This window comes from Hyperolius riggenbachi, chromosome 3 (assembly GCF_040937935.1).
Source record: "Hyperolius riggenbachi isolate aHypRig1 chromosome 3, aHypRig1.pri, whole genome shotgun sequence".
Lineage (NCBI taxonomy): Eukaryota > Metazoa > Chordata > Amphibia > Anura > Hyperoliidae > Hyperolius > Hyperolius riggenbachi.
Window position 1 is genome coordinate 494,668,356 of NC_090648.1, and position 23,256 is coordinate 494,691,611.

General features: G+C 46.6%; 1 protein-coding gene across 4 annotated transcripts in view; it reads left to right on the forward strand.

The window, feature by feature from the left end:
- The window catches only part of FGD4 (FYVE, RhoGEF and PH domain containing 4), a 160,303-nt gene that overhangs the window by 85,836 nt on the left and 51,211 nt on the right, over positions 1 to 23,256 (forward strand). Inside the window, exon 1 of one of the 4 annotated variants that reach the window (XM_068278250.1) lies at positions 15,090 to 15,306. The exons of the other annotated variants lie outside the window; for them this stretch is intronic. Coding sequence (XP_068134351.1) covers positions 15,276 to 15,306 — 31 coding nt within the window. The 5' untranslated portion in view covers positions 15,090 to 15,275. Of the gene's footprint in view, positions 1 to 15,089; positions 15,307 to 23,256 lie in introns of those variants that run through there. 4 annotated transcript variants of the gene reach the window in all.

Here is a 23,256-nt window from a genome sequence, read left to right on the forward strand (position 1 = left end):
CGGCTGGACTCTAACTAAATTCCCCCTTAACTCCCGCTGCAAAATCCACGACTTTCTTGGTTGTGGATTTTGCTGCTGGAGGAGGCAGAGCTTTCAGCTGCAGCTCTGCCTCCATGCGCGTCAAACCACTCGTATCTCCGCCTCTCCCCCGCCCCTCTCAGTGAAAGAAGACAGAGGGGCGGGAGGAGGCGGCGACCCGCGCTGATGGACGCGTGTAGAGGCAGAGCTGCAGCTGAAAGCTCTGCCTCTCACAGAAGCGCTCCCCGCAATGTGCCCCGAGGAGTTAGTGTGCAGTTGTGGTTATGCTGCATTTTAGTTAGGGCTATCATGTAATAGATTTTTAATATAAAAACATGATTTTTATGAGACTTCGGAGTCTCTTTAATCATATTGGGGTCGCGTGGCTCCCCTTCCTATAGCGTAGCTGCGCAATAGCCGACCAAGCTCACCCGCACATGTGTAGGAAGCCAGAACTCTTGATCAGTAGCAGTGACCTAGCAGATGTCACTGCTACTGCCAGACCACAGCCTCCTCATTGGGCCAATCACTGCACTCGATCAGTAGCTGAGTGCAGTGATTTGGGCCAATGACGGTGCTGTGGTCCCGCCCGCGAGACCATCGGCACCAGTTAGCAAAAGGATTAGCAGATGGCCGAGATTGGCCAGTCTGATGCCAGCACCCCCGTATAATTGGTCGTGGCAGGTGCCACCAGTTGAATGGGGATAAGGGGATGCGTGGAAGAAGAGGGTAGTGTGTGTGAGCCAGGAAGGCAGGTGGGAGAGTGGAGAGAAGGGAAAACTGCATGCCACCTGAAGCCACCTGTGATTATGGAGGCTTTGTGATAGGGACCGCCCCTGCTGCTAGCGGGCTGAGGTCACACATGGCTCCACAATTTCCCGATCTCAGGTGTGCCGCCTCCGTGTCTAACTGCTCCAGCATGTGAAAAATCCTGCTGGCCGGCTGTCACTTTATCTGCCATTTCCTGGAAAACTGCAAATTTGGTTATTCTAACATGTATTGAGGCTTTGCTGTTTGCATTTCAGGTACGTTCAGGGACTTATATGCAAATTGCAAGACCATTTCCACAATATTCGCGGAAGGATCGTATATTCAACCAACTTTTTTGCAATAAAGTCAGAGGCATTTTTACTAGTGCCTAATTCTGGGTGCTATTTGTAAATTCCATAAAGTGGACCTGAACTCTTGCACAGGACAGGAGGAGAACATAGAGAAATGCACCCTGTATATATGTAGAGAGTTTATCCTGTCTAATTCCCCCCTCATCTGTGGCTAACCTCAACTGTAATTTGATCTCTCAGCTGTGTCAGCTGGCTGCCTCAGCAGAGCAGCTAATTTGTAAATACAGGTTATTAACCCTATGTCTGCTTCCTTGAAAGCAGGAAGTAGACACACTGCAGATTTACTGCAGGATTTGTATCAGCTGTAACAAAGAAATGTTTTTTTCTGTAAAGGTTATTATGCTGTTGCTTATCTTTTGGAGTAGAGAGAAAGTTCTGAGTTCAGGACCGCTTTAAAGGGCAACTGAAGTGAGAGGGTTATACAGACTGATATACTTATTTTCTTTTAAGCAATACTAGTTGCCTGGCTAGCCTGCTGCTCCTCTGCCTCTAATACTTTTATTGACCCTGAACAAGCATGCAGCAGATCAGGTGTTTCTGATAGATCTAACAGGATTAGCTGCATGCTTGTTTCTGGTGTGTGATTCAGACTTTACTGCAGCCAAATAGATCAGCAGGACTGCCAGGCAACTGGTATGGGTTTAACCAGCTGAGCGGTCTGGACGAGCTCAGCTCGTCCAACACCGCCAGCGGCTGCCGCTCAGGCCCTGCTGGGCCGATTTTAATGAAATAAAAAGCAGCACACGCAGCCGGCACTTTGCCAGCCGCGTGTGCTGCCTGATCGCCGCCGCTCTGCGGCGATTCGCCGCGAGCAGCGGCGAAAGAGGGTCCCCCCAGCCGCCTGAGCCCAGCGTAGCCGGAACAAAAAGTTCCGGCCAGCGCTAAGGGCTGGATCGGAGGCGGCTGACGTCAGGACGTCGGCTGACGTCGATGACGTCACTCCGCTCGTCGCTATGGCGACGATATAAGCAAAACAAGGAAGGCCGCTCATTGCGGCCTTCCTTGTTTATTCTGGGCGCCGGAGGCGATCGGAAGATCGCCTCCGGAGCGCCCTCTAGTGGGCTTTCATGCAGCCAACTTTCAGTTGGCTGCATGAAATAGTTTTTTTTTTATTTAAAAAAAACCCTCCCGCAGCCACCCTGGCGATTTAATCAGAACGCCAGGGTGGTTAAAAGGAAATAAATATGGCAGCCTCCATATTCTTTCAACTTCAGTTGTCCTTTAAAGGGAACCTGAAGTGAGGTATATGGAGTCTATATGTATATATAGTATTCTTTTAAAGGGAACCTTAACTGAACGGGGGTAAAGAGTTTCACTTACCTGACGCTATTACCAGCCCCCTGCAGCAGTCCTGTGCCCTCGGAGCTGCTCTGGAATCCTCTGGTCCCCCGCTGTCACTTAGTTTCGTTTTTGACGACTCACCAGTCGGCCGGCCGCCATGCATATTATTGGACACATTCCCTACTGCAATTAGCGCTGTTGCGCACCGCAATGCGTACAAAGATACCGCTGCCGCATTCCGCACGCGTAGATATGCGGCAGCGTGTATTTTTGTACGCTTTGCAGTAGGGAATGCGTCCAATAATACGCATGGCGGCCGGCCGACTGGTGAGTCGTCAAAAACGAAACTAAGTGACAGCGGGGGACCGGAGGATTCCAGAGCGGCGCCGAGGGCACAGGACTGCTGCAGGGGGCTGGTAATAGCCCCAGGTAAGTGAAACTCTTTACCCCCCCCCCGTTCAGTTAAGGTTCCCTTTAAGTGTTCATCTCTGAGAAGAATATGAAATATTAGAAATGTAAGTTTTTACATCTCATACTTCACCTTGTGGTTTTTCTGGTGAAATGACTGGAAATAAACTCATAAGTAGATAAAGGGAGAATAATGAGTGAAACTGCAGTACTAGTGCTGATAAGTGCCGCAATCATTGGCTGTGAACGGTTGGAAAGATCACGTTTTGTTATCTGGATTCGGTTTTCTGGGAAGAGAAATGGTTGTTTTTCTTCAGGCTGCAGAGAGATTAATTTTTCAGCTGAACCTTTCCGTTTCCCTGTTAATGGTTTCCTCGGGTTCCTTTGCAGTAATTAAGGCTTAATTGACGAAAACCACTTCATCAGGCAGCGCAGATAATTGCCGGCTCCTCCGAGGACGTCTCTGGTTGTTGGAATATTACCGTTAAATTCAGAGCAAAACAACTCAAAGTGGAAGTACATTTAACATTCATCAAGTAGTAGCGTGTGCTGGTGTCTCTCCTAGCCCTGGTCTAGCCCAGGCGCTCAGTGCTCATGTGGGTCACCAATGCACCCTCCGATAGTACTAAATAAGGGCTTCTTAAAGAGACACTGAAGCGAAAAAAAACTATGATATTATGATTTATATGTGTAGTACAGCTAAGAAATAAAACATTAAGATCAGATACATCAGTCTAATTGTTTCCAGTACAGGAAGAGTTAAGAAACTCCAGTTGTTATCTCTATGCAAAAAAGCCATTATCTCTACGACTTTCAAAAGTTGTGAAGAGGGCTGTTTTCTGACTTGTATTATCTCAACTGTTAACTATTTACTTTTCCTCTGCCAGAGGAGAGGTCATTAGTTCAGATTGCTCTGAAAGAATCATTTTGAATGCAGAGTGTTGTGTAATCTGCACATATTAGAGAATGATGCAATGTTAGAAAACGCACTATATACTTGAAAATAAAAATATGAGAATATCTTCATTGCTGCTAATCTTCTAGTAATTATTCATAGTACACAACCAATTCATTATATCATATATTTTTTTTGCTTCAATGTCTCTTTAAAACAGAAGGTATTTGCGATAATTTAGGTTGCAATGCGCATATGATGTCTCCCACAATGCATCACTCCTAAATATGAAAATTATCTCTTTAGAAGTACAAAATAAATGTGAAGGAGGCACTTAATTGGCTAAATAAACGTGCGTATATCTCGGCAGTTCCACGACATGTTTTGGAGATACCCCCTTCATTGTATAATTGCTAAGAGTGCCTCCTTCACATTTATTTTGTACTCTTATTTGCATATTCAGCAATGATGCATTGTGGGAGACACCATATGCTCACTCCAACCTGAATTATCACAAATACCTTCTGTCACCGAAGAGCTGTGAGAAATCGCAATCGGTTTGCTGCACCGATTGTCGTTGGCAACCCAGATTGTATGTTTAGGCATAGCAGGCTGCCGAGCCTTGGGGGGGTCTTCTTTTGGGAATCTGGCCATCTCAGCTGCTGGCAGAACTCTCTTCATGAGGTATGTTTGTTGACCAGTGACGTTAATGTTTGTGTAATTAAAAAGCTGAATCAGGAGAATGTGATACAGTGAAGAGCTAGAACACAGCTGAACCAGGAGAAAGTTGTGCAGATAAAAGCTAGAAATCAGCTAAATCAGGAGAATGTTGTTCAGTGAGGAGCCAAAAATCAGCCGAATCAGGAGAATGTACAGAGAAGAGCTAGAAAACACCTGCATCAGGAGAATGTGATACAGCGAACATCTAGAAAACAGCTGAATCAGGAAAATGTTGTACAGCGAAGAGCTAGAAAGCAGGTGAATCAGGAGAAAGTGATACAGTGAAGAGCTAGAAAACATCTGAATCAGAAGAATGTGATACAGTGAAGAGCAAGAACACAGCTGAATCAGGAGAAAGTTGTGCAGATAAAAGCTAGAAATCAGCTGAATCAGGAGAATGTTGTTCAGTGAGGAGCCAAAAATCAGCCGAATCAGGAGAATGTACAGAGAAGAGCTAGAAAACACCTGCATCAGGAGAATGTGATACAGCGAACATCTAGAAAACAGCTGAATCAGAAAAATGTTGTACAGCGAAGAGCTAGAAAGCAGGTGAATCAGGAGAAAGTGATACAGTGAAGAGCTAGAAAACATCTGAATCAGAAGAATGTGATACAGTAAAGAGCTAAATCAGGAGAATGTTGTACAGTGAAGAGCGAGAAAACAGCTGAATCAGGAAAATGATGTACAGTGAAGAGCTAGAAAATAGCTGGATCAGGAAAACATTGTACAGTGAACAGCTAGAAAAAAAAGCTGAATCGGGAGAATGTTTGCAGTGAAGATGTAGAAAACAGCTGATTCAGGAGAAAGTGATACAGTGAAGAGCTAGAAAACAGCTGAATCAGGAGAATGTTGTACAGTGAAGAGCTAGAAAACAGCTGAATCAGGAGAATGTTGTACAGTGAAGAGCTAGAAAACAGCTGAATCAGGAGAATGTTGTACAGTGAAGAGCTAGAAAACAGCTGAATCAGGAAAATCATGAGAATGTGATACAGTGCAAAGCTAGAAAACAGCTGAATCAGGAAAACGTACAGTCAAGAGCTAGAAAACAGCTTAATCCGGAGAACGTTGAACAGTAAAGAGCTAGAAAACAGCTGAATCAGGAAAATGATGTACAGTGAAGAGCTAGAAAATAGCTGGATCAGGAAAACTTTGAACAGTAAAGATCTAGAAAACAGCTGAACCAGAAAAAAAGTTGTACAGTGAAGAGCTAGAAAACGCCTGAATTAGAAGAATGTTGTACACAGAAGAGCTAGAAAACTCCTGCATTAAGAAAACGTTGTACAGTGAAGAGCTAGAAAAAAAAGCTGAATCGGGAGAATGTTTGCAGTGAAGATAAAGAAAACAGCTAAATCAGGAGAATGATGTACAGTGAAAAGCTAGAAAACACCTTAATCGGGAGAATGTGACACAGTGAAGAGCTAGAAAACAGCTGAATCAGGAAAACGTTGTACAGTGAAGAGCTAGAAAACAGCTGAATCATGAAAATGTACAGTGTAGAGCTAGAAAACAGCTGAATCAGGAGAATGTTGTACAGTGAAGAGCTAGAAATCAGCTGAATTGGAAGAAAGTTGTACAGGGAAAATCTAGAAAACAGCTAAATCAAAAGAATGTTGGAGAGTGAAGAGCTAGAAAACGTCTTAAACCCGAGAATGTGATACAGTGAAGAGCTAGAAAACAGCTGGATCAGAAGAAAGTTGTTCAGTGAAGAGCTAGAAAACAGCTCTATTTCAGGAGAAAGTTGTACAGTGAAGAGCTAGAAAACACCTTAATCAGGAGAATGTGATACAGTGATACAAACAGCTGTATCAGGAGAAAGTGGTTCAGCTGTTTGTTTAGCTCTTCACTGTACTACTTTCTCCTGATTCCGTTGTTTTCTAGCTCTTTTCTGTACAATGCCCTCCTGATTCAGCTGCTTTTTGGCTCCTCACTGTACAACATTCTCCTGGCTCAACTGTTTTCTAACTCTTTTCTCTACAGCATTCTCTGTACAACTTTCATCTGATTCAGCTGTTTGTTTAGCTCTTCACTGTATCAGAAGAAAGTTGTACAGGGAAAAGCTAAAAAAAACAGCTGAATCAAGAGAATGTTGTGCAGAAAAGAGCTAGAAAACAGCTGAATCAGGAGAACGTGGTACAGTGAAGAGCTAGAAAACAGCTGACTCAGGAGAATGTTGTACAGAAAAATGTTAGAAAACAGTTGAGCCAGGAGAACGTTGTACAGTGAGGAGCCAAAAAGCAGCTGAATCAGGAGGGCATTGTACAGAGAAGAGCTAGAATACAACTGAATCAGGAGAAAGTAGTACAATGAAGAGCTAAAAAACAGCTGAATCAGGAGAATGTTGTACAAAGAAGAGCTGGAAAACAGCTGAATCAGGAGAAAGTTGTACAGTGAAGAGCTACAAAACAGCTGAATTGGGAAAATGTTGTACAGTGAAGAGCTAAACAAACAGCAGAATCAGAAGAAAGTTGTACAGGGGAAAGCTAGAAAACAACTGAATCAAAAGAATGTTGTACAGAAAAGAGTTAGAAAACAGCTGAATCAGAATGTTGTACAGTGAAGAGCTAGAAAAAACAGCTGAATTATTATTATTATTAAGTATTTATATACCGCCGGCATATTACGCAGCGCTGTACAGTAAGTACTGTAGTCTAGGGCCAATTTTAGGGGCGCCAATTAACTTATACGTATGTTTTTGGAATGTGGGAGGAAACCGGAGTGCCCGGAGGAAACCCACGCAGACACGGAGAGAACATACAAACTCTTTGCAGATAGTGCCCTGGCTGGGATTCGAACCAGGGACCCAGCGCTGCAAGACGAGAGAGCTAACTACTACGCCACCGTGCTGCCTGAATTGGGAGAATGTTCAGTAAGGAGCCAGAAAACAGCTGAAACAGGAGAACATTGTACAGAGAAGATCTAGAAAGCAGCTGAATTAGGAGAATGTTGTACAGTGAAGAGCTAGAAAACAGCTGAATCCAGAGAATGTTGTACAGTGAAGAGCTAGAAAACAGCTGAATCAGGAGAACGTGGTACAGTGAAGAGCTAAAAAACAGCTGATTCAGGAGAACGTGGTACAGTGAAGAGCTAGAAAACAGCTGACTCAGGAGACTGTTGTACAGTGAAGAGCTAGAAAACAGCTGACTCAGGAGACTGTTGTAACAGTGAAGAGCTAGAAAACAGCTGAATCCAGAGAATGTTGTACAGTGAAGAGCTAGAAAACAGCTGAATCAGGAGAACGTGGTACAGTGAAGAGCTAGAAAACAGCTGAATCAGGAGAACGTGGTACAGTGAAGAGCTAGAAAACAGCTGATTCAGGAGAACGTGGTACAGTGAAGAGCTAGAAAACAGCTGACTCAGGAGACTGTTGTACAGTGAAGAGCTAGAAAACAGCTGAATCCAGAGAATGTTGTACAGTGAAGAGCTAGAAAATAGCTGACTCAGGAGACTGTTGTACAGTGAAGAGCTAGAAAACAGCTGAATCCAGAGAATGTTGTACAGTGAAGAGCTAGAAAACAGCTGAATCAGGAGAACGTGGTACAGTGAAGAGCTAGAAAACAGCTGATTCAGGAGAACGTGGTACAGTGAAGAGCTAGAAAACAGCTGACTCAGGAGACTGTTGTACAGTGAAGAGCTAGAAAACAGCTGACTCAGGAGAATGTTGTTTGGTGGGATGATTATATCTATTAGGGATCTATAACAATGAGCAAAGTATTCTCCTTACATGCAAATCCTTAGCTATCCAGGGAGAGGTATAAACTGTCTATCCCTGTCTCTTGCTGCTGGTTAATGAGATGACTGGCAGCTGACTGACTGGCTCCCACTGTGGTTAATTGACTCCATTTCTTTCCTGAGTTAAACCCTAAACCCCCCAATCTCTCCAACCTCCCCAGGAGGAGGAGGAGACACCTATCAATTCTCTGCAGCTGTCCTGCTGCTAGGAGAGTGCAGCTGGGAGAGAATGATGTCGACAGGAGATATGTTACAGCTTTGGACTATAGAGACCCCCATAGGGGGTGGGGGGTTTCCTGGGTGACACAAACTGCCTATTCATGGCTGATATCGCAGAGGGAAGTGCTGACGGAACTTCCTGGTCATTCATTAATGATTTGATGTTTGTCCAGCATTGTAATCGCATCTCGGTGTGGCAGCGTCTTTCCCTTCACCTCGCAACACAGCGAACGCAGGGACAGCGCACCACCCCACTACAGAGCGACCAGCAGCCTGCGCACCACCCTACTACAGAGCGACCAGCAGCCTGCGCACCACCCTACTACAGAGCGGCCGGGGGGCTGCACGCGGCTGTGAGTGACACTACTCCTTATATCATGGTTTTAGTTGTGAATAGGGAGGCTGCCATTCCTGATCTCCTGATGTGTTTGCTGCTAGACTGTCATACTTATCCACTGCTATACCCACCTCAAGTCTCTTCCCCAAAGGAAGAGCCAATCAGAACTGAGTTATTTACAACTTCCTGCTCTGAGGAGGTCAGGATCAATTCTCTGCACTTGGGTCATATCAGATAATAGTGTGAAGCAACACCCACTATGTTCCAATATCATCCAGGCAAAGGGCGCAGCCTTTACTACAAAAAACAAAACAAAAAAACAACCCTCACTTCTGAGATTGTAAATCTGACGCTGCAGACAGGTGTGTAGATCAGGTGTTCTGACTGCTCTCTCTCACTGACCAACACTGATTACCACAGCAACAAATTCACTAGAAATCACTGCATGTATTATTGTATTGTATTGTCTGATTGTTCCAGGTGTGACTCAACCGGCTGCATGCTTGTTCCGGGTGTGAGTGCTGGCTGCATACTTGTTCCGGATGTGAGCGCCGGCTGCATACTTGTTCCGGATGTGAGTGCTGGCTGCATGCTTGTTCAGGGTGTGAGTGCTGGCTGCATGCTTGTTCCGGGTGTGAGTGCTGGCTGCATGCTTGTTCCGGGTGTGAGTGCTGGCTGCATGCTTGTTCCAGGTGTGAGTGCTGGCTGCATGCTTGTTCCAGGTGTGGATGCTGTCTGCATGCTTGTTCCAGGTGTGATTCCGCTGGCTGCATGCTTGTTCCGGGTGTGAATGCTGGCTGCATGCTTGTTCCAGGTGTAACTTCACTAGCTGCATGCTTGTTCCAGGTGCGACTCTGCTGGCTGCGTGCTTGTTCCAGGTGTGACTCTGCTGGCTGCATGCTTGTTCCAGGTGTGACTCTGCTGGCTGCATGCTTGTTCCGGGTGTGAGTGCTGGCTGCATGCTTGTTCCGGGTGTGAATGCTGGCTGCATGCTTGTTCCAGGTGTAACTTTGCTGGCTGCATGCTTGTTCCAGGTGTGACTCTGCTGGCTGCATGCTTGTTCCAGGTGTGACTCCGCTGGCTGCATGCTTGTTCCAGGTGTGACTCCGCTGGCTGCATGCTTGTTCCAGGTGTGACTCCGCTGGCTGCATGCTTGTTCCAGGTGTGACTCCGCTGGCTGCATGCTTGTTCCAGGTGTGACTCCGCTGGCTGCATGCTTGTTCCAGGTGTGACTCCGCTGGCTGCATGCTTGTTCCAGGTGTGACTCCGCTGGCTGCATGCTTGTTCCAGGTGTGACTTTGCTGGCTGCATGCTTTTTCCCGGTGTGATTCTGCTGGCTGTATGCTTGCTCCAGGTGTAACTTCACTGGACTATATATACTCTGTACAGCGCTGCGGAAGATGTCGGCGCTATATAAAAATACTACATAATAGTAATAATAAAATACTAAATTATAATAATAATAATAATGCTTGTTCCAAGTGTGACTCCGCTGGCTGCATGCTTGTACCAGGCGTGACTCTGATGGCTGCATGCTTGTTCCCAATGTGACTCTGCTGGGTGCATGCTTGCTCCAGGTGTAACTTCACTGGCTGCATGCTTGTTCCAGGCGTGACTCCGCTGGCCACATGCTTGTTCCAGGTGTGGCTCCACTGACTGCATGCTTGTTCCAGGTGTGGCTCCACTGACTGCATGCTTGTTCCTGGTGTGACTCCGCTGGCTGCATGCTTGTTCCAGGTGTGACTCCACTGGTTGCATGCTTGTTCGAGTTGTGACTCTGCTGGCTGCATGCTTGTTCCAGGTGTGACTCTGCTGGCCGCTGGCTTGTTCCAGGTGTGACTTTGCTGGCTGCATGCTTGTTCCAGTTGTGACTTTGCTGGCTGCATGCTTGTTCCAGTTGTGACTCTGCTGGCTGCATGCTTGTTCCAGGTGTGACTCTGGCTGCATGCCTGTTCCAGGTGTGACTCCGCTGGCTGCCTGCTTGTTCCAGGTGTGACTCTGCTGGCTGCATGCTTGTTCCAGGTGTGACTGCTGGCTGCATGTTTGTTCCAGGTGTGACTCCGCTGGCTGCCTGCTTGTTCCAGGTGTGACTCTGCTGGTTGCCTGCTTGTTCCAGTTGTGACTCCGCTGGCTGCATGCTTGTTCCAGGTGTGACCCCTCTGGCTGCATGCTTGTTCCAGGAGTGACTCCACTGGCCGCTGGCTTGTTCCAGGAGTGACTCCGCTGGCTGCATGCTTGTTCCAGGCGTGGCTCAGCTGGCTGCATGCTTGTTCCAGGTGTGGCTCAGCTGGCTGCATGCTTGTTCCAGGTGTGGATCTGCTGACTGCATGCTTGTTCCAGGCTTGGCTCTGCTGACTGCATGCTTGTTCCAGGTTTGACCCCGCTGGCTGCATGCTTGTTCCAGGTGTGACCCCGCTGGCTGCATGCTTGTTCCAGGTGTGACCCCGCTGGCTGCATGCTTGTTCCAGGTGTGGCTCAGCTGGCTGCATGCTTGTTTCAGGCGTGGATCAGCTGGCTGCATGCTTGTTCCAGGCGTGGCTCAGCTGGCTGCATGCTTGTTCCAGGCGTGGCTCAGCTGGCTGCATGCTTGTTTCAGGCGTGGATAAGCTGGCTGCATGCTTGTTCCAGGTGTGGCTCAGCTGACTGCATGCTTGTTCCAGGTGTGGATCTGCTGACTGAATGCTTGTTCCAGGTGTGACCCCGCTGGCTGCATGCTTGTTCCAGGTGTGACCCCGCTGGCTGCATGCTTGTTCCAGGTGTGACCCCGCTGGCTGCATGCTTGTTCCAGGTGTGACCCCGCTGACTGCATGCTTGTTCCAGGTGTGACCCCGCTGGCTGCATGCTTGTTCCAGGTGTGACCCCGCTGGCTGCATGCTTGTTCCAGGTGTGACCCCGCTGGCTGCATGCTTGTTCCAGGTGTGACCCCGCTGGCTGCATGCTTGTTCCAGGTGTGACCCCGCTGGCTGCATGCTTGTTCCAGGTGTGACCCCGCTGACTGCATGCTTGTTCCAGGTGTGACCCCGCTGGCTGCATACTTGTTCCCGGTGTGACCCCGCTGGCTGCATGCTTGTTCCAGGTGTGACCCCGCTGACTGCATGCTTGTTCCAAGTGTGACCCCGCTGGCTGCATACTTGTTCCCGGTGTGACCCCGCTGGCTGCATGCTTGTTCCCGGTGTGACTCCGCTGGCTGCATGCTTGTTCCAGGTGTGGCTCAGCTGGCTGCATGCATGTTCCAGGTGTGGATCTGCTGACTGCATGCTTGTTCCAGGTGTGACTCCGCTAGCTGCATGCTTGTTCCCGGTGTGACCCCGCTAGCTGCATGCTTGTTCCCGGTGTGACCCCGCTGGCTGCATGCTTGTTCCCGGTGTGACCCCACTGGCTGCATGCTTGTTCCAGGTGTGACCCCGCTGGCTGCATGCTTGTTCCCGGTGTGACCCCGCTGGCTGCATGCTTGTTCCCGGTGTGACCCCGCTGGCTGCACCTACTGCCCCCATTTTCCATGTTAGGCCTCCCATGCTGTTATGTTCCTCTCTCTCTCACATGTCACACAATGCCTGGGGCTGTAGTGCTGTAGGTGGTGCACACCAGGTCTGTCTCAGTTCCGCATTCCTCTTCTGTCACCTTCTGTTTGGTGACATTCCAAGGGCACAGCTCAGTGATTAGCATGCCTTCCTTAAAGGGACAGCTACCTGGGGACTGGTTGATTGGGAGTGAGCAGACAAGAGAGGTTCCTGAGGAGGAGGTGAGGGTCTGTGAGCTGCCACTGCAGGCAGTTGTTTTTAGTGTATAATTCAGGACTGGTGCACACCTAAAAGCACTAGCGTAATCGCATTTAGATGTGATTTTTCGAAGCGATTCCAGGCATGTGCCTGGCGATTTTCTAGCTATGCCTAATGATTGTTGGTGTAGCAGTTTTTTGGTTTTTTTGTACAGTACGGCTGGAAGTGTACAGCTTTTGCATAAAAGAACGCTTGGATGTTCCACTTTCCTATGCTTTACATTGAGGCTGAATCGCCTCAGAAATGCTGCAGGACCCGCGTTTGCGTTTTGGGAAAAATATCACATCGCTCTGGTGTGCTCCATCCCATTCAGGCCCCTTTTCCACTAGCAATCACTAGCGTTCGCGCTGAACGCTGTCGATTGCAATTCAGCAAAAGTTAAAAATTATTCGGCGATTTCCCGACGTTTGCGATCGCGCTTTTGCTATGCTATGCACTGCATAGCAAAATCACGGCAATAATCGCTCCGCCGCGCGTTCGCGATTAAGTAAAAAACAAATCGCGGTAGTGGAAATGACCTACCGCGATTCCTATGTTAAAAAGCAAACGGTAGCGATTTAAAAATCACTAGCGGTTTGCGATTTTCCGATTTAGCAATTGCAAATGCTATAGTGGAAAAGGGCCCTCAAATACATTAGCCAAGTGCTTTTCAAAGCGCTCAGAAGCACTCTAGCCCTAATATATGTTTTATCAAATGTGTATTTTCTAAAGATGTGTGTGAACGCGGGCATGTACTGATATTCAACATTTTGTTGAGGAAAAGGAAATCTGTTGTGTATAGATTGTGGAAATTTGTGACCGATTTACGTTTATTTGTCAGTAATAACATTTTTTTTAGTAATAATCTTGTAATGCATTCTTTTTACTTTAGTAAATAAATGATAAAACCATTTGAAAGCTAATCTCCCTGCTACTGAGTTTACACAGCCCCTCCCCTCTGAGAGACGTTACCATGGAGGGGGATTATATTGTTGCATAGAAACCCCTTTGTTTAGCATAACTTTTGCAGAATTTATGTAGTCATTAGCAGTTCCTTTCACTGATTTGAGATGTAGCAGCAGTTTAACATTTAATGCTCGCTGTGGTTGTATGTGTATGTGCACCTCCCCGATCTTTGTGTTTAACCGAATCTCAGCTGGCCGGTATATTGTGGCCCCGGGTGTTGGGAGATCGATGTGTAATCAGCAGATAGGGTGATGCAGGAGGAAAGTTAGAGTCTCTATAAGGATTGTGTTGAGTTCAGAGCAGGGCTGTGGGGTCGAGGAGTCGGAACAATTTTGTATACCTGGAGTCGGGAGTCGGGAGTCTGAGGTTTCGTAAACTGAGGAGTTGGAGTCGGATGTTTTTGTACCGACTCCACAGCCCTGGCTCAGAGAGGTCTCTGGATTCACAGGTCAGAAGTTCTGGATGATATTTTTGGATGTCTGGAAATGTTTTCTACCCGACAGGCTGAATGCTGGGAGTTGTAGTTCTCCAGAAACACAGAAACAGCTGGCAGTGGAATGTGTGTGTGGAGGAGATTTGGGGGTAGACGTTCTCCAGTTACAGCTGACAGTAGAATGCTGGGAGTAGTAGTTATCCAGACACAGCTGACAGTAGAATGCTGGGAGTCGTAGTTCTCTAGTCTCAGCTGACAGTAGAATGCTGGGAGTAGTAGTTCTCTAGTCACAGCTGACAGCAGAATGCTGGGAGTAGTAGTTCTTCAGTCACAGCTGACAGCAGAATGCTGGGAGTAGTAGTTCTCTAGTCTCAGCTGACAGTAGAATGCTGGGAGTAGTAGTTCTCTAGTCTCAGCTGACAGTAGAATGCTGGGAGTAGTAGTTCTCTAGTCTCAGCTGACAGTAGAATGCTGGGAGTAGTAGTTCTCTAGTCACAGCTGACAGCAGAATGCTGGGAGTAGTAGTTCGCTAGTCTCAGCTGACAGTAGAATGCTGGGAGTAGTTGTTCTCTAGTCTCAGCTAACAGTAGAATGCTGGGAGTCGTAGTTCTCTAGTCTCAGCTGACCGCAGAATGCTGGGAGTCGTAGTTCTCTAGTCTCAGCTGACAGTAGAATGCTGGGAGTAGTAGTTCTCTAGTCTTAGCTGACAGTAGAATGCTGGGAGTCGTAGTTCTCTAGTCACAGCTGACAGCAGAATGCTGGGAGTAGTAGTTCTTCAGTCACAGCTTACAGTAGAATGCTGGGAGTAGTAGTTCTCCAGACACAGCTGACAGTAGAATGCTGGGAGTAGTAGTTCTCCAGACATAGCTTACAGTAGAATGCTGGGAGTAGTAGTTCTCCAGTCACAGCTGACAGTAGAATGCTGAGAGTAGTAGTTCTCCAGGCACAGCTGACAGCAGAATGCTGGGAGTAATAGTTCTCCGGACATAGCTTACAGTAGAATGCTGGGAGTAGTAGTTCACCGCTCAGGGCTTGTAGGCCCGGCAGATCTCCTCGGCTTGTTGATATGAGTTATAAAGGTCGGGGGTCAGTCAGTCATTGTGCGGAGAGAGTGGCCTGGAGGAGGAAGTTATGTGTCGCTGGCTGGGAGGAGTGACTATTGTTTTCATACAGAGCGAGAGAGGCAGCCAGCGAGTCACTCCGACTTCTAACGCCTCCAAGCTTCACTCCTGACCGGGACAGAAATCCAGAACTGCCGGTCAGGAATCGGGAACCGCCGGTCAGGACTCGGGAACCGCCGGTCAGGATTTGCGAACCACCGGTCAGGATTTGTGGCCCGCCGCCGGTATCTGCATTGATGTGAGATCTCCGGGTGTTCGACCTTTGTACGATGCATTCCTCCTATGTGAAGAGGAAGCCAGGTAAGAGGAGGGGCGGGAGAGGCCGCATAACTCTTACCTGCGACTACAAATCCCAGCATAACCAGCCATCCCTTGGCTACACACTTATCGATTCTTCCAGCAAAATCAATCACTCTGATCAAATCTGTCAGATATCTGCTTGGCTGATGATCGATTTTTCGGTGATCGCTCTGGTATCCAGTGTAGCGCCAGGAATCCGCAGATACAATCGCTCTGCAATCTCGTGCTAGATCGCCACTGACCCGTCTGCCGCCACCAATGTGTCAGGTTGCCTAATTATGTGTTACCAGAAGTGTATCTGGAAGGGGACAGACACCCTCGCAAATCATGTGCCTGGTCTGAGGTCGTCCACAGTCAATTGTTTTGTAATCCCTTTACTTTGTAAGCAGATTAAATATAAATATGGTAACCAAAGAAATCTCCTCTGTACTGACTGCAATTGGCTGATCCCAGCGGTCACATGACCAGAGATCACAGCAGTTGGACTTCAGTCACTACCGAGATATATGGGGGTGGCGGGGACGTCACCGGTCACCTCCATGCAGGGAACACATTCAGTCACTAAGCAGAAGAGGAAAGCAGTGACAGGACTGTAAAAGCTTCATCACAGCCTTTCTCAGCATTTTTCGAGTCAAACCTTAAAAAAAATCTTTCGGATCTCAGGGAACCCCTGCATAAAATCATGCCACTTTTATGAGTTTTTACACCTGCCTACTATTATACACCTTGGTTAACAATTTTACATATGCAGTAATCGCTACCCCATTTTACAAATGCAGCAATCGCTTACGCATATAAAGTGCAGCATTTGCCCCACAGTCAAGCAATCATCCCAAATAAAAGAATGGCAACAATTAACCCACAGTGCAGAAATCACCGCCATATAAAATGCAACAATCTCCACTCATGTGAAATGATTACACCCAAAATACACTTCTATGCAGCATATTCCTCCCCCCAAAGTGCAGCGATTGCCCCTGCAATCATTGGTGTCAGTGGGATTCAGAAGGTGCCACTTATTGTTTTTAGTGCTTGCCACTTGCTCTCACTTGCTGCTTTCTATTGGATGATGGGCACATAAACTGCCAAGTAGGAGGGCTTTGTGATGTGCCACAGTTTACATCAATCCGCCAGTCACATCATTGGAGGCGTTGGAAAACTTTGTCCCGTAAAACTGGCAAAAAATCAGTGGAACCCCTGAATGATTTCCCTGGAGCCCTGGTTCAGTATCATTGGTATAAGCTGTCACTCTGTGCCTGTACTGATAGTAAACTGGCTACACTGTGTGCTGATCTCTGCTACCTCCAGTGTGTACAGTATAAGCTGTCACTCTGTGCCTGTACTGATAGTAAACTAGCTACACTGTGTGCTGATCTCTACTACCTTCAGTATGTACAGTATAAGCTGTTACTCTGTGCCTGTACTGATAGTAAACTAGCTACACTGTGTGCTGATCTCTGCTACCTCTAGTATGTACAGTATAAGCTGTCACTCTGTGTCTGTACTGATCATAAACAAGCTGCAGTATGTGCTGACCTTTGCTACCTCCAGTATGTACATTATAAGCTGTTACTCGTGTGCGGATAGTAAAGTAGCTGCTGTGTGTACTGATCTCTGCTACCCCCAGTATGTACATTATAAGCTGTTCCTGTACTGACAGTAAACTAGCTGCAGTTAGTGCTAATCTCTGCTACGTCGAGTATGTACGATATAAGCTATTACTCTGTACCTGCACTGATAGTAACTTACTGCAGCATATGCTGATCTCTGCTGCCTGCAGGATGTACATTATAAGCTGTAAGGCCCAGTGCACACTGGACGGATCCGCCGGCCGCATCCGCTTGAAAATCCGCGTGGCTAATGTATCTCTATGGGCTGGTGCACACCGGCGGTTTGAGGTTTTTAGCAAGCCGCAAACGTGCCTCTTGCTGCACGGTTGCGGTTTGCTTAAAACCTCAAACCGCCGGTGTGCACCAGCCCATAGTGATACATTAGCCACGCGGATGCTGATGCGGATGCGGCCGGCGGATCACATACAAAATCCGCTCAGTGTGCACCCGGCAAATATCGGCTCTCTGCTCCCAAAACCACTAGCGTTTTGACGATCTGCTAGCGGTTTTGGTGTGCACTGGGCCTTACTCTGCACCTGCACTAATAGTAAACTAGCTGCAGCGTGTGCCGATCTCTGCTGCCTCCAGTATGTTCAGTATAAGCTGTTACTCTGTGCCTATACTGACCGTAATCTCTGCTGCCTGCAGTATGTACAATATAAGCTGTTACTCTGTGCATGCACTGATAGTAAACTAGCTGCAGCATCTACTGATCTCTGCTATTCCCAGTATGTATAGTATAAAGGGGCCCATACACTGGTCAATTTCAGTGATCGATCAATTCGACCGCTCTGATCAATTCTGTTAGAAATCGATGCAGCAGGAAGCATGATCGAACGGCCGTTCAAACTATTTCCGTCTGATTTCGATCAATTTTCTTGATCGGTTCGGATGGAAAATGTAGGTCAATCGGTTGCTGGCAGAGTTGAGTTGCATTGGATCAAATGGTGCAATAATGCAATTTTGATGGATTTCATTAAATCTGAAATATATTGGAAATGTGTTCCTAGTGTGTGGCACACACCAGATAGATTCCTGTCAGATTTGACCTGACAGGCATCTGACAGAAATCTATCTGATGGTCGAATCTGCTGCAAATCTATGTGTTTGGCCATCTTGAGCTGTTACTCTGTGCCTGTACTGATAGTAAACTAGCTGCAGTGTGTGCTGATCTTTTCTGCCCCCAGCATGTTCAGTATAAGCAGTTACTCTGTGCCTGTACTGATAGTAAACTAGTTGCAGCGTGTGCTGATTTCTGGCATCTCCAATATATACATTATAAACAGTTACTCTGTGCCTGTACTAATAGTAAACTAGCTACAGTGTGTGCTGATCTCTGCTACCCCCAGTATGTACAGTATAAGCAGTTACTCTGTGCCTGTGCTGATAGTATACTAGCTACAGTGTGTGCTGATTTCTGCTACCTCCAACATATACATTATAAGCAGTTACTCTGTGCCTGTACTGATAGTAAACTAGCTGCAGTGTGTGCTGATCTCTGCTACCCCCAGTATGTACGTATAAGCAGTTACTCTGTGCCTGTACTGATAGTAAACTAGCTGCAGTGTGTGCTGATGTCTACTACCTCCAGTATGTACAGTATAAGCAGATAATCTCCTCCCAGGACTTCTTTTCATCCTTGGCAATAGTATATGAAGCTGGCAGTGTGGATTAGAGGAGGGTGTAATGATGGTGGCAAGCTGGTCTTGAAGTGATGAGCAATGACTGCAGCAGCTGTGCTCACTAATAGACATTCGCTACATGTCAGATTCTGTGTTACTGCAGTGATTTTGCTGTAAGATTCCTGTTCACTTTTGGGCTTTGGAACCTCTTCCGAGTTCAACACAAAGTTCAATAGGATTGGTTGATTCAAATCAATTTCAAAGCGCTACAACGTTTTAGATTCTTAGCACCATATGCAATCCGGAATGCGCTTCGATCAAGTCAAATCAAAGATAGCTTTATTGGCATGACCAAGATTCATTACAGGTATTGCCAAAGCAAGGGGGAAAGGTGGGTGGGGTAGGGGGACAATGGATCTTAGGCCACGATCTCACAATTATCATATAGTATTTCAGCGCACATCCTACTGCATTTCTTATACATATGAGTCCATCTCTGAACTAAACCATAAAAAGTTCAACCATTAAAGTTCATAAAAGTTCATAAAATTCAGCCTTCGTATCTTGCTTATGATCAATAAACTTTCCAGGTCCACCACCAGTTTACCCTTACAAAAGACACACTCACAGGACATCTCTGAAGCTGCAGCTGCCATACCACCCCCCCCCCCAACCCCCACCCCCCCCGGCCAGCTATACATTACCTGATCCGGCCATCGTTCGTCGGGCATTTGAACGCCGCTAGCGACGCACTCCCGTCCCGCCGGCAATCGAGCAAAATCTTCCGCACGGATGGATCGACGGGAACGATTGATTTCGGACAGAAATCGATCGTTCTGTCAGCGTTTGCGCAACGATTTCACAGCAGATTCGATCACAGTGATCGAATCTGCTTTATATCGGTGGGAAAATCGTCAGGTGTGTGGGCCCCTTAACAGTGGTCAGAGACGTTCGGTGAGTGTGTCTTTTGTAAGGGTGAACTGGTGGTGGACCTGGAAAGTTTATTGATCATAAGCAAGATACGAAGGCTGAATTTTATGAACACTTATGAACTTTTATGGTTGAACTTTTTATGGTTTAGTTCAGAGATGGACTCATATGTATAAGAAATGCAGTAGGATGTGCGCTGAAATACTATATGAGGATTGGTTGATTAATGTTTGCTGGAGAGAGCGAAGGTCGCTGCGTATTTCCCAACGTCCCTCACTTGTTTCCAGACAACAACACAACCGCAATGTCATATCTGCACTCGGCCTTCTTCTATCCTGCTTTAGAATCACTTCCTCGCAATCACATACACAAGATTTCTCACGTGCTTCACCCCTCCTCTGCAATCCCCTACCCCAACACATCTGTCACTCTCCAACCTTTGAAATCTTTAACCACTTAAAGGACACCCGAAGCGAAAATAAACTATTATATCTATCTTCTTTCTACTAAAAATGACTTTTTAAGATATTCCACAGTTTTATTATATGTTTAACCCTCCTGGCGGTCTATTAAAAACCGCCAGGTGGCAGCGTAGCCGTTTTTTTTTTTAAATCATGTAGCGAGCCTAGGGCTCGCTACATGATAGCCGCTGTGCAGCGGCATCCCCCTACCCTCTTCGATCACCTCCGGCGATCAGGAAATCCCGTTCGAGTGCGAGTCGCCCAGTAATTATGTCTGGCGGTGAACTGTCCCGAAGAGGGGAGAAAAGAGGTGAATCTACACAATGTTATATGCCATACGCTAATATATCTAAACTAAAGTTAAAACGATTTTCGTCTGTAGCTCTTCTGAGATGGAGGCAGCCATATTGGTTTTTATGGCAGTCGGAGATCACCCTTAACTTATACGTAGTGGATTTATCTTCACTTACTGAGCAAAAAGTCCTCCTCAGATAATTTCTACACATTTCAAGAATATCTTCATGACACAGAGATAATCTGACCATTTTATACATTTCCCCTGACGAAGCAGGCAGTGACCAGCGAAACACGTTGTGAATGAAGAAATTGTTTTATACCTGTTCTGTCATGTATGAGAAGGTGAGATAAACGTCTGCTTCACTCCTCCGTATGATTAAGCCTCATTCACATGCCAGACACAACCTGATTGAGGCAGCTTTTCCGGGTTGTGTCGACTGAGAACCCAGCGTGTGGCCAGATGTCCGAGAACGTGTAGCGACGCTTCCGTGTGAGTCGGGTGTTGATGATTAAAATATTGGTATTGTACATTTCTGATATTTTTCTATAGACTAACCCCGTCCCCATTCTCACATTAACCCCCCTTGGGATGCTATTTGTAGCCAGTCGTCTACTAACAGGTGATTGGCGACAACGATTCTTCCCTACATAGTAACCAGTCAGCTGCTATTCGCATCCCTTGGCCAACTCTCTGCCTGGGCACACGATTCAGATACTTTGGTGTTTATTAGAAGCTTGCCACTGCCCAGCGCCCAAATGACCTGATCTGCAGGTGCCCTCCAATGCCCTCCAACAGCGCCAGCAACCTCACCATCGTGTACCACGCCAGAATGTTCGTTACTGAGAGTTCTATGCACAGAAGGAGGTATGGTTTGCTTGGCAGTTGGAAAAAGCCGTTATTTCCCACAATGCAACAAGATTCACAGACAGCAAACTGTCAGGACCATGGTCATGACATCACACTGTGGGAGGGGTTTCACCACAATATTAGCCACACAGACCCCCCTGATGATCTATTTGAGAAAAGATAAAGATTTCTCATGGGAAAGGGGGTATCAGCTACTGACTGGGAAGAATTTACTGACTGGGAGGAGTTTCCTCTTTAACTGTCCCTCAGAGGGGCTTACAATCCCTACCATAGTCCTATGTCTATGTATGTATCATGTAGTGTATGTATCGTAGTCTAGGCTGATTTAGGGGAAAGCCAATTAACTTATTTGTATGTTTGGGGGATGTGGGAGGAAACCGGAGTACCCAGAGGAAACCTATGCAGACACAGGGAGAACATACGAACTCCTTGCAGATAGTGCCCTGGCTGGAATCAGAAGCGGGGATTAGCGTTGCCACTACGCCACCGTGCTGGCCAGAATAATTCCTCTCTCCGCATGTTTCGCCGGGTCCATCACGTTTTACAGAATAAGCCGTCTTTGTTACTTATTGGGGGATAATCTGGGCAGAACATTCCGGCTCCATCTTAGCAGTAAATAAAGCGACAATTTGTTTCCAGTCCCAGAATCTTCTCACAACAGAGGGAAAAGAAATCGGAGTACATTTACTTCAGTGACCTGCAGAGAAAGTTTATTTATTCTTAGGAGGAAAATAAATGATTTTACTTTTTACAAAATCTTTATTATAGTTTCATTATTTTCTGGCAGAATGACAACTGGTTTTTTTTTGTATCTTTATTTCATGGCTTTGGACTCGACGCAGGTGAATATTGCCATGCTATCTTCCCTGAAAAAAGATTTACTATTTAAAAAAAATAAAATAATAATAATCAGGAAAATATGAAACTTTACATGTGAGCGTTAGTTTGTTGTAGCTCCCCCTGCTGGTCTGACTGGAGAGTGATCTCTATAGAAAATATTTGCTGTGTTTTACCTGCTTAAAGGACATCCGAGGTGAAAATAAAATGATGATATCAACAATTGTATCTATCCTCCTTCTACTAAAAATTTTTTTTTTTTTAGATGCCCCACAGTTTTATTGTATATTTAAATCTAGTTTTTAAGTTCTTACTGTTGCATTGTCTCTGCTCAATGACACCTTTACTGAAGTATGCCAGAGCTAAAAATCTATGAACTATTGATCCTTTTTATCTCTTTCCTGCCTTTCCAAGCCATTTACTGCCAGGAAAGTGTTCTATGGCTGCAATTACTTATCAGTGCAGGTTACGCTATAGTCCGACCCAGTCCACCTGGACAGAAACTGTTACTTACCTGATTTTTAACTTTTTCAGGCATAGGAAGAAAAAAAGGAACACAGCCTAGTTATTTCTGTGCTTGGCACTGTACATATCTCATCATGTCACATGTCACCTCGGTTGTCCTTCCGAGCTGGAAGAGGTAGCAGCCAGGAAGGGGGGCAGCGGGCACAGCGGTGGGGAGGGGGATCGGACCCCCCCCCCCCCCCTCCGTCACCTGGGTCCCCCCTGTCTGCTCTCCTCCTCCAGCTATGTGCACGCTGTGTGTGTCAGCAGCGGGTGGGGAAGTAATTACTCACCTCTTCCTTCTGCGTTCCAAGCAATACGTACCACCAATCGTCACTCCCTGGAATGCCGCCTGTACAAGTTTGCCTCGGCAGCAAAAAAAGTCTACAACCGGCCCAGCTTGCTTGTGCATGGCTGCAACGCTACAGTATCATCCAGCCTGCACAGAAATGTGGACTGAGGAGCACACTATCAGTACTGTACCTGTATTAACTGATGAGACCTATGCTTCCTGTGTAACCTGCTGCCTGATTACTGAGGGGGTTGCCGATCATCTGTAACCTGCTTGTGCATGGCTGCAACCCTATAGCATCATCCAGGCTGCACAGACCTGTGGACAGAGGAGCACACTATCAGTGCTTTATCGGCATTAACTGGTGAGATGTATACTTCCTGTGCAAGCTGTTGTGTGATTATTGCATGCAAATCCCTGCATATTGAGCACTGTGCAGTGTGATCTAGCTTAGACACAGTCTGTGCTCACCTGCTGAAGCATTGGAAAGAAAACAATTACTCAGAATTATTGACTGAATTAAGATCCA